Source organism: Chiloscyllium plagiosum, unplaced genomic scaffold, assembly GCF_037043375.1.
Source record: "Chiloscyllium plagiosum isolate Xiang-an unplaced genomic scaffold, Cpla_swu_hap1 HiC_scaffold_4, whole genome shotgun sequence".
In the NCBI taxonomy this organism is placed as follows: Eukaryota; Metazoa; Chordata; class Chondrichthyes; order Orectolobiformes; family Hemiscylliidae; genus Chiloscyllium; species Chiloscyllium plagiosum.
This window is the reverse complement of record NW_028270142.1, coordinates 42,917,364-42,929,531: the sequence shown is the minus strand read 5'-3', so window position 1 is coordinate 42,929,531 and position 12,168 is coordinate 42,917,364. Positions and strand designations below refer to the sequence as shown.

At 39.1% G+C, this 12,168-nt stretch overlaps 1 protein-coding gene across 1 annotated transcript in view; it reads left to right on the top strand.

The window, feature by feature from the left end:
- Positions 1-11,879, top strand: part of snrka (SNF related kinase a) — a 38,689-nt gene extending 26,810 nt beyond the window's left edge. The window contains exons 4-6 of the mRNA XM_043688703.2: positions 1,924-2,136; positions 3,947-4,081; positions 8,925-11,879. Of these exons, the coding sequence (XP_043544638.2) occupies positions 1,924-2,136; positions 3,947-4,081; positions 8,925-10,107 (1,531 nt within the window). The 3' untranslated portion in view covers positions 10,108-11,879. The remainder of the gene's footprint in view (positions 1-1,923; positions 2,137-3,946; positions 4,082-8,924) is intronic.
- The last annotated feature ends 289 nt before the right edge of the window (positions 11,880-12,168 follow it).

Genomic DNA, 12,168 nt, shown 5'->3' with positions numbered 1-12,168 from the left:
GCACCAATCGCAAATCCTCAGATACTAAAGCAGTCCATCTTCAAATGTAACAAGTTCTGGACAATATCCAGGCTTGGGCTGACAAGTGGAAAGTAATATTTGCCTGGCATTTCTGTGGTGCCAATGACCATTTCTAATAGTGACAATCTCACCACTACCCCACTGAATACCCTCACTATTCTTGGGGTTACCATTGACCAGAAACTTAATTGATTCACCACATGAACACAGTGGCTACAAGAACAGATCAGATGCTGGGAATACTGTGACGAGTAACTTGTGTTGTGAGTTCCCCAAAGTCTTAACGAGGTTGGAGAAGATTTGTAGCTCCTGTTGAGTTTCGGGATGTAGGTTTGCTCGCTGAGCTGGAAGATTCATTTTCAGATGTTTTGTCACTATACTAGGTAATATCTTCAGTGAGCCTGAAGATGTTACCTAGTATTGTGATGAAACGTCTGAAAACAAACCTTCCAGCTCAGCGAGCAAACCTACATTCAGTTCCCCTGAGTCTGTCCACCATCTACAAGGCATAGGTCGAGTGTGATGGAATATTCCCCACTTGCCTGGAGGAATGCAGCTTCAATAATACTCAAGAAGCTTGACCTCGGGGCAAAGCAGCCCGCTTGATTGGCACAACATCCACAAACACCCACTCCCTGCACCACCACCAATGCTCAGTAGCAGCAGTATGTGCTATCTACAAGGTGCATGATAGAAATTCACCAAAGGTCCTTAAATAGCACCTTCCAAACCTACGACCGCTTCCATCTAAAGGACAAGGGTGGCAACACCCTCACCTGAGAGTTCCCTGCCGAGTTACTCATTATTCTGACTTGGAAATATATTCAGTGTTGTTGGGTCAAAATCCTAGAATTGCCTCTGTTAAGGGAATTGTGGGTAAATCTACACTTGGACTGCAGCAGTTCAAGAAGGGAACTCACCACCATCTTCTCAAGGGCAACTAGGGTCAGGCAATAAATGTTGGCCAGCCAGTCGTGCCCACGAGTGAATTTTAAAAACAATTTGTATGCATGGTTCACTGCTTTTGCTGCTTCCCTTTTTGCTTGATTGCAGGCACTACTGAGAGAAACTTAAAATGATTCGGCTCAAGTAAGGTGCTCATTTATCAGTGGTGAGCACAATGTTTGAATTTCAATTTGAACCGTCTGCCATCCACATTAGGAGAGGAGCAAACGGAAAGTAAAAACATTAAATGAAACAATAAAGCTTTAATTTAAAGAAAAGGATCACATGTAACATTAAATACATTTTGAGGGTTTAAGTTGGTAAAGGAGTAAATGGGGATTATTTTTACTTTTCCAAGAGATTTTGAAAATGAGTAAAATTTATGACTGCACTGATGCGTTTATTGCGCCAGTTTTTCACCTGTACTCCACAGGTGCAACACAACATTGTTGGACTTTAGTAGAGCTTGAGGTGTGTCTTCCATTAAAATATTTTAAAATATACATGAAATACTTCTAACTCCAAAAATGAAATAGTATCATGTTGTTATCTGATGTTTAGTCCTAGTTGGCATCCTAATTTTTTTTTGTGGAGGAGGCAAATATCTGTTTTATTTGGTCAAAAAGACTAATATTACCTGTTCATTATATTCCTGTTAAGCTGAATAACAGAAAACATTAAATTTACCATTTTAAAAGGCCTAGACTTATCACACTTACTTTTTAGTAATTGTTACTTCCTTATTCCACTTCCCTTTAAGTTAGACCAAACCTAGTCAGTATGTTTTATCTTCTAGATCTTAAATCCATAGAGAGGGTTTTACTGAGCAATCCTCAGATTTACATCCATTTTCAAGCTCAGCTACAGTTCTGCTTAATGTTTGGGTATTACGTTCCCTTATACAAGACCTAGAAGGCAATATTCACGAATATTTACTTTTATATGACTTTTCAACAGTCTCATTAATCGAATGCTGCAGAGGGATCCTAAGAGAAGAGCTTCGTTGGAAGAGATAGAGGACCACCCCTGGCTTCGAGGTATTGATCCCTCGCCTGCAACAAAGTGCAACATCCCTCTTGTCTCTTACAAGAATCTCTCTGAGGAGGAGCACAATGGCATTATCCAACGCATGGTGCTTGGTGAAATAGCAGACCGAGAAACCATTGTTGAGTAAGTTAAGAGAGCCTGGTGGGCAAAGCACAAGACCGTATCGATATCGGCATTGTTTTCTGGAAGATATTATAGACATATTGTTTAAAATGTATGTGCTCTTTAATTTCTGGCGTTGATGCGTTTCATAGAATCCTTACCATTTGGAAACAGCCCTTCGACCCAACAAGTCCACAACGACTCTCTGAAGAGTAACCCACCCAGACCCATTCCCCTAACCTTATTACTCAACATTTACCCCAACTAATGGACCTAGCCTACACATACCTGAACACTATAGGCAATTAAGCGTGGCCAATTCACCTAACCTGCACATCTTTAACACTGTTGAGTTTTTTTTCTGTAAACCATCTGTTTAATAAGTCTTAAATTAAATGGCTTGATGGCAGTTGCAGCAAATATATGCAAAATAGTAAAATAGAATATTCTTTGAAATACAAATTGAGAGAGAAAATTTGAAATTGTGCCTCTGTGGATTTTGGCTGTTAGATTTTCGTGCATGCATTCAGAACTGCAAAGGAATAAACAGATAATGCTCTTCTTTAGTACTGAGTCATAAAAATATAATCTTCACTAACTTTCCAAAATAGTAATCTTTTACATCTACAGTTGTGATGTTATTTTCCATCAGCATGGAAGATTTGCTTTGCTGATTTGTTCTCTGCATTGTTCTAAAAATGTGGCTTGCCTAATACGTCTAATATGGAAGATGTTTGTTGAAATATCTGTTTGTTCTCCAAATTACCAAACATTAAGTGCAGGTTTTATGTTAGATGCAGTGGTCGCAAGAAAATAAATAGGGAACAAATGTCCGGTTTCTAGCAGGTTGACTACAGTAGGTGTTGTATTACATAGTGCTCTGTAGCATTAGTCTGCTATGGTGCAGCTGTCCCTTGTAGGCTGAAGTCACAATTATGGAGAATCCAGCAATGAACTATTTAATCGGGAATCTTTGGAATGTGCTTGTGAAAGTTAAGGATGCAGCCTAGAAACAGTATTTTAAAGTTACTTGACATTTGTAACAAAACATAATATCTAGAAAATAAATGAATGTGGCTAGATATAAGTGCTGTACAAAATCATTACCAGAGTTCACATTTTCTTCGTTTTATTAAACATGTCACATTTTGTTACAGATGTAGCGCAATTATCAGAAAAGAGATAAGACTGCGTGCCTTAAAGCTGAGCACTTTAACTGCCTGCTGGAACAGAACTCTTCCAGCTTTTTCAATCAAATTGATTTAAATTATGATTTACCCTTAATTTTAATATTTTTAATTAAAAACATTTGGGATATGCGGCCTTAAGGGCACTCCAGTATGGTGGAATTACTTTACAGGATGTAGCTTCATAGTCCTTATTGTCTGACTGTGTGAAACTTGGTGGGAGATGTATTAGTGTAAGGAACACCTATTCTTGATGAATTTTACAAAAACATAGAGTAAACATTCTGCCTCGTTCCAGTGAAAAGCCATTTAAAAATCTTGGTTGTGGTAGAAAGTTTACTTCACAATAGCATTAGGTCAGTGCAAAATGGACTACAGTTCCACTCAGTTTATTGGATATGGATGTGATTGTCAATTCAAGATTTATGCAATTTAATTTGAGCATAATGGTGCCTTATTATCTGGTTACTGCTCCTATTTTGATTGCAAATATGATAAAAGTTAATAGGTGGTTGTCAGCATATCGTTAATGTAGCTTATTTTAGACCTGTCCCAAAGAATGTTTCTAACAAATAGATTGATATAAATCATAGATTTCTAAATGGCTGCTAATGGGAGATTTTGCTGCTGACTTTTGTTTTAAGGGCCTTGGAAAGTAACAAGTACAATCACATCACTGCCACTTATTTTTTGCTGGCTGAGAGGATCTTAAAGGAAAAACAAGAAAAAGAAGTCCGGAACCGATCTCCTAGTCCAAGCCATATCAAAGCTCAGTTCAGGTAAGGACAAACGGAGGCTGTAGTTTGATGGTTAACATGGATTTTCTAGAAATACAGAGCACATCTTTCAATAGTAATATCCTTTAGTTTTTGGATTCACTATGTAGATGCATTGCTCATTATGCTGGATCTGACATTGCCTCCTGCAACCTGGAAATAATGTTACACTTAGTTTGTTAGCATGAAGCTATCCACCATAAACACACACACACACATTATTGCAGCCTCACTTTCGCAAACGTTCTCGTACTTACTCTCCCAAATCCTGTGACGCTATTGTCCATATCTCATCCATACTTGGATAAGAATGGCTACCGTATTGTGACAGTTATCTACATGCTGCAGGATTGGTTTGTTCAGTTGTCAGGTTTTGATGTAGAATGATTTGTGGATTCAATTGCAGCATTGGCTGAGGTTACCATGAAGGGCCTTCCTCTTCTTCCTCTCCCCTTGCCTGAGGCATGGTATTCCTCACGTTAAACCGCCACCAGTCTCTCTCTTTTTTAATGAGAGAGCAGCCCAATGTTCAAATTGGAATATGATGACTTCACCTTTACAATTTTAATCTGGTGTGTTTCACGGAGGTATTTAATAGAAATATGCATGTGATGAGCAAAGTATTCTACAGATTATTCTTTTGGGTTTTGCAATGTTAAACCTTTGGCTAAATACACTCACTGCTCTGTGGTATGTGCACTACGAGTGCCCTTTTGAGGGTGTTGAGAGTGTGGCGCTGCCTGACCTGTTTTTTTCATCACCACTAATCTTAACTCTAATTTCCGGCATCAGCAGCCCTTACCTTCATCTTTTGAGGGTGTTGCCAGTCCTGATCAAATTGCCCACACTGACCGTTCTCAAGGTATATATCCGCTTGGTAGACTGTCCTTAAGGAGTTATTGCAAATCCTGGGCCTGGTAAGATGGACAATAGGTGCCCTTTATTCCTGATACATTTGATTTTAGGGGACCCAGAGATTGCACTGAAGTGTTCAGAACAGCTGTTTCCAAGTTTAATTTAGTGTAAACAGTTTATTTGTAAGAACTAAAGACAATTTTCTGTTGGGGTCACTAGATTCACTGGGGAGGGAAGTTTTGAGTAATTGTTTTTCACCTGAGGAATTATTTTCTCGAGTGTTTATCTCTCTGCTTTTAGAGTTTTGAGTGAACTGCTCTGCTAATTCATTTTCCTACAAATACAGATATCTGAGATAAAAGATTTGCAGAAATAACTAGAGTATAATTCTAAATCCTTCCTAATGAAGGGCTAATGCTCAAAACGTCGATTCTCCTGCTCCTCAGATGCTGCCTGACTTGCTGTGTTTTTCCAGTGCCACACTTTTTGGTTCTGATCTCCATCTGTGGTCCTCATTTTCTCCTACAATTCTAAATCCCTTGCTTTAATTAAATTTACTTAAAGCTCGTTGGAATTAGATAAATTTTGAATATATAGTGCTTGAGGGATAAATATTAAGATTTTTGGCATGGTTTATTTGTAGACTGAGAGCAAATTGGTCATTTCTTTTTGGATCAAGGATGCCTGTCTTGCCTCCAAAATGGTCACTGTTCCCACACAAGATTTGTGTATGCAATATAAAGTAAGATTATCGTGCTGTACTAAGTGAATGCAATGATCTTTCATATGAGCTTAAACTCCAACCCTGTCTTTATTCTCAGGAATTAATGTATAGTTACCAGTCCTTCCAGAATTCTGGGCAGTACCTATCTCAAGTAATGCTTTAAAAAAAACCAGAACATATTTTATTTTGCAGACGTGAAAAGACGTGGGGTATTAGTTTATTGTTGTACTGATTTAAGGCTGGAAGAACTAGTTCATATTTGTCTGACTCAAATCAGAGTTTGGACAACAGACATTCAGGTTGGCTTCAGGTATGTGTTTCTGTGGATAGTGGTGTACTCAGCCACAACAAAAGCTATGTAAACCTGTGTGCTACACAGGATGCATGACATCTCCAGAATTACATTAGCAGGCCTCTGAAACTGAGGCTGGTTATTGTGATTGTTCCAATGAGATATTGGAGCATGCGTGAGTATTCACAATTCCATTTGATGGACAGCAGTGTGTATCAGTTATAAAGCCTTGATAGCCTTGGTAATAAAGCTCAAATCTTATGAATGATCACAAAAACATAAAAATTGTAGTAGTATCTAGATTATTGTCTCCTGCTCTCCCTGCCATTTGTTTCCTGCTATTTTTGCAGCCTGAAACTAGAGTTTCCACATTTATTTGCAAATAACACATTTCAAGTTTTCCTGGTGCCATGTTGGTTCAGTATTTCTTTGTTGATAGTTTTGAAAGTGTTCAGCTTCTCCCTCTGTATTTTTCAGCTTCATTGTCACACCTGGGTCTTGCAGTCTCCTCCTCCATTCAGTTTATAAACTCAATCTCGCTGGCATAGCAACTTCTTGCTGCCTCCTCCGTACCAATCACCTACTTACAAATTCCTCTTCTGCCGTCACTATCTCTTCTTGCAATCCCCCCCTCCTCATCCATCCCCATTCTGACTTGCAGCCTCTTTCCCTTCTGTCTGTTGCCATTCCCCTTTGCAGCTTCCACCTCAGCTAGTCTCCTGAATCACATTTTGGCAGTCTCGTTCATTCCCATACCCCATGCATCATTGTTCTTTTCCCCTTCATGCAGTTTTCTTTCACTTTTTTTCTCTCTGTCAGGGATACCACCCTCCCTCCTTCTCTGTTGGGAACCCACCCTCCCTTTGGGGCTGTCCCTCCCCTCCCTGGCTGGGATCGCTCCTTCCCACTCTCCCTCCCTCCCTCCCTCTTAACCTGTTGTGTTGGGGACCCACTTCCCTTTCTGGATCAAAAATTCCATTTTAGGATTTGTCCCCCTATCGGTATGTCCCCACCCTGCTCTCTTTTGGGGTCAGTTTCCTTCCTCCCACATTCTCTCTTTCAGGGTTCACTGCCGGGCTTTCTCTTTGAGGGTCCGTTCCCTCCCCTTTTTTTTTCTTGGGGTCTTATCTTTCCCTCCCTCCATTTTGGTATTCTACACCGACACACCTGCCCCACGTCTGTTCCATCGCTTCCTCTTTTTCTCTCTCTCTCTCTCACAAAAAGCATGGATAGAATCAGCCTCTGATTTAAAGGAGCAGTGCTTCAGAGCTGACACTTGCAGGCTGACGCTATTTTTCCAAGTGGTTGCTCAGGTGATTGAATTTTCCCATGTGCTTTAGTGACGCTTGGGGTGGGAATTTTGCTGCGCTCCCATATATTGTTTTTCTATGGTACATTTACTGAGATCTTGCTTAGAAAAATAAATTCTATAATTATGGAAAAATAATTAGCATTTATCTATCTTCGAAACAAAACAGTCGCAGGTTTCTGTACAAAGAACTGCCAAATTATTTACTATTTCCCTCAAGCCAGTGCATTTAGTATCCTGCAGACTGTATTCACCAACATTTCATATTGTAATTTCACTGAACCTCTGACTGTCTAGCTCTTCAAGATTAGTTATCACACAATTATGTTCCTTACAGCTGTTTGAGTGAATGTGGTGCAGTTTTTTTTGTTTTTTCTGAACTTGGTAATAATTCTCTAAGGTCTGTTATGATCATGGCCTCAGTTTCTCCGATAACAAACGAGTTGTCCTTGTCCAAACTATGCCTGTGATCAAAGGTGATCTTATCTATCCAGATACATGCTCACGATTTCTTTGGTGGGTTTATTACTTGTCAATTGTGAAAGCACTAATTCAAAGATCTGCTTTGTCAGTTTATGAAATGACCTGTATACTGACCACCTTTTTGAAGCAACAACCAGATGACTGTAGTTTTGTCAGCAATTCTTTTACAATATTTGTTTGAATGACTTTATCTGGTCTCATTACCAACGCAGATTGAGATTAGGCTTTACTTTAAATAAATTTCTCATCATTGAGCATGTTGGCCACTTTCACTCTTCAGCAAATGCTATGACCTCCCAAAGATAATGTTTACTATGCAAAGTGGCAAATGTTTTACACAGGCTGAGGAACTAAGATGATTTTGATCTACCTCCTTCCTAGCATTGTCTGAGCTTGAAACTCTGATAAATCTCTGGGATGATTAGCACTTTCAAGGCACTTTATCAGCTTTGTTACAATAGTTAATTTACTTTAATTGATACTGTTTTGCATTTCAGGAATTATTTAAGTGCTTATCCTTTAGCATAAAGAACTTACTTTTATTGCTCACTATATATAGAGGATTATTTAATAGAAACTCCATTACCATCACAGTAAGTTTACATGAACACTAAGGAGACAGAATGGTAAAACATTCTAAAGCATTTTCAAGAAGCATTATTAACCAAAATTTAACACCATTCCAAAGAATATACTAAAGAGCGAGCTAAATAGTGGGAGTTTGGGAGAGAGTTCTAGAACTTAGGAACCAGAGATGTTGAAGCCCAGCTGTCAATAGTGAATCGATAAAAATCAGAAGCTTTAGAATAGCACAGACACCTTGTGGCTGGAGCAGGTTAGAGAATGGAGGGGTTTGAAAACAAGTTTGAAAACTTGTAAATTGAAACATTATCAAACCAGAAACCAATATGAATGAGCAAGCATTTATATGGTTAGTAAACAAGTTGAAAAATGGGGAACTGAATGTCAGATAAGCTGAAATTTGCAAAACAAAAAAGGCTTCAAGGGAATTTAGACAACTTCAAGGGGTGAGAAAAACAGAATTACAGAATATTACTTAAATGGTCATAGATTGTGATCTCTGGTCTCCCAAACATTTAATATTAAGCATGGTTGTTTTGTTTATTGTTAAATAGCTGAAATAAAAAATGGATGACATGATGCTTTTTATGTTTTAATCTAGGCAGTCCTGGCCTACAAAAATTGATGTGCCCAAGGATATTGAAGACATCACAGCATCACCCATCATCCATCCTGTGTCTATTCCTGTTGTCTGTTCACCAGCTCGCACTGCAGAATCTATTATTAATGGGCACCGAATGAAACCTAATGAGCCAGTAAAGAAAGAGGAGTCATCAATTGTTGGGTCAGCAGGAAAGACTGGCACAAGCAATAGGACATGTCTGTTCAGAGTAGAGGAGGATGAGGAGGACGATGATGATGACAAAAAAGCAACTCCTCTTCCTACTCAAGTGGTTTTGCGACGTAAGCCTTCTATAACAAACCGGCTTACAACCAGGAAGAGTGCTCCTGTGCTTAATCAGATCTTCGAGGAGGGAGAATCTGATGATGATTTCGACATGGATGAAAACCTACCTCCCAAACTCAGTCGGCTAAAGATGAATATAGCTTCTCCAAGCACTGTACACAAACGGTATCATAAACGGAAAAATCAAGGGCGAGGTTCAAGTTGCAGCAGCTCAGAAACTAGTGATGATGATTCAGAGAGCCGCAGACTTCTAGACAAAGATGGAGGATTCACTTACTCCTGGCATCGCCGTGATAGCGGCGAAGGACCTCCAGGAAGTGGAGGGGATGGAAGTGGACAGGGCAAACCAGGTGATGGTAATGCCAGTCTTGACAAGAGCAGCCCAAGTGATGGTAACAAAGGTGGGGGCAGTCCTTCTAATGACTCCAGTGGGAGCACCAACAACACAGGAACAACTCGCAGCTGTACAAGCCAAGGATATACATCCCAGTCCAAAGCTGCAGAGGATTTGATGGAGAGTCTGAAGCTGATGAGTCTCTGCCTGGGTTCACAATGGCATTGTGGAAATGGTAGCAGGTACATCATTGAACCAACTTCAACGATATGCATTCATGAGAAATCAACCTGGAAAATGTGCATCAGTTCCAGCAATATTATGGAGCGAGCTTCCCCCTCCTGCAACAGGAAGTTCTATTCTAACCAAATGGCTGACCTGCTGAATGAGCTGGAAATGTCAAAAGAGAACAACATGAACTTGAAAAACAATGTTCTACAGCTACCTCTCTGTGAGAAAACTATTTCTGTGAATATTCAGCGAAACCCTAAGGATGGATTGTTATGTTCCTCCAGTCAGACCAGCTGCTGTCAAGTTATTTAAATAGTTTGAGTCTGTTCTAATTGTTGTCCTTGCTTGTTATGGTTTGTGACTGACTTAGCACAGTGAAATATCCTTTTTCAGTCTTGAGCTTTTAAATGGGCTTTGAGAGTTATTTATTGCTGTTTTGAATTTTTGTTCAATATCTTGACAATGCATGGTCTTTGTGCATGCAGCTTGCTACTACTTTAATTTCCCAACAAGAAAAACATGAGCTGGGCAGAATTTTAATATCTGTATAAACTTAGGCGTTTACAATCACCCCATTTGTGTGTTTAATGAAACTAAATGCAATTAAAGTAAATGGAGCACTTTGTAGCTCCCAATACAGCACTTAAGGGAGAATCCAACAAATCTTGTTATTTAAACCATCTGCTCAAAGAATGCCGGTTAAGTGGCATGCTCCATCGCATCTGACAGAAAAGAATCAAAGCAATAACTGAAATGTTGCAGCTCCTGTATAAGTATTTTAATATTCCAAGGCTGATGATCAGCTCTCTACAGAACAGCCACACGAAGAGTCATAACTTGTATGCAGTGAGCTCACATCAGTACAAGTTGTTCTGTGTTGACTCAAACTCAGGATCAGGCAAGCAAGCATGAATTTTAAGGTGCTATAAATGGACAGAGTAAATGGTGGTAGGTAATTCTGCCACTGCTTAAGGCACAATGCTGCCCCTCTAATGGAGAGAGCACTATATTCAGGTTAGCTTGTCTCTTAGTCTGTTTGTTTGCATTTGCTTGTTCTGTCAGCTTGATGGGGTAATCTGTGATGTGACTGGAAATATGAAACTAAGTTGTATTGTTTTTTGCCGGCCAATAAGATGTAATCAGTTGGAAAGACAAGTGTCAGTGTAATTTTTTTTAAAAGAAATGTGAATTACTTGCTGCTTATGTGTTGCAGTGTAAGGTCTGAAATTCTGTCCACGTACTTTCTGTTGAAGGAAATGATCTCTAGGTGTCTACAGATCAACATTTCAAGGCCCCAGTTGAAAATTTATGGTGATCCGTAGGAGGGTCAGTAGTGATTGAATCCAAATAGGAAACTGTTTGTAACTAGAACATTTTGCAAACATTTCACACAATGTTTTCTTTTCGGTTTAGTGTGGAGTTAAAAAATTAGAAAGGGTTTAGTTTTTTTTATCAATCCTTCCCTGAAATGTAGATCTGTGGGCTTTGCAGGGAAAAACGAACTTCCAGTCAGTCGTCTAGTTATGGAAGTATATTCCAAACCAAACACTGCCTTGGAATTGGGGTGGGTTAGTCACTCTCACATATGTATTGGCATTCCAGTTTTTAATAATCTGATTTTAATTGTGGAAACATTTAAATAGTGAAGGAATTCACAGCAGTTGTGTAGTTGCAGCTAAGTTAATGTATTATTGTAAATAGTTTGTACTTTATGATGTATAACCTTGTGATGGCACCTTTTAGAACTCTCCAACCCTGTGTATTTGTACAAGAACTGTAAATATTTGTGTTTACATGGTACTGAGGGTAATAGCAGTGACTATGTACAGCTGTCAGTTGTATTAGATTAATGTGGTGGAAACACCCAATGTTAAACATGTATGTATTCTGGTTAGAGTTGTCCCAATTGATTGTGCATGTGTTATATTTTGTGATGCATCGTTTGGTGCAAAGAACAGAAAGAGTAACCACTACTTATGAATGTTATTGGACCAAATAATGTAACAGTCTAAAAACATGGCATCCCAAGCTCCAACCTGTTCTCAAATTTATATATTCACATCTGAATAAAAAAGTGTGGCTGACTTATTATCAATCAGTGATTCTTTCAAACTAAGCATTGTTACAAATGTGACGAAAGGAACACACTGGTAATCAGGTCCTGCTACTTCCAGCAATCTTACCATTCATATAAATGTGTTGATTCAGACCTAAGGATTGCTGGACAATCATTAGCACAGAAAGCCAGGCCCTTCCAGCAATTAAGGGCCATAAACCCCATTTCTGAACTCAAGATTTTCTTTTTCCTCAAGTCCAATGTCTGACTTTCTGTAGACAACACCATACATTAAGCTGCTGACTTAAATTATATTG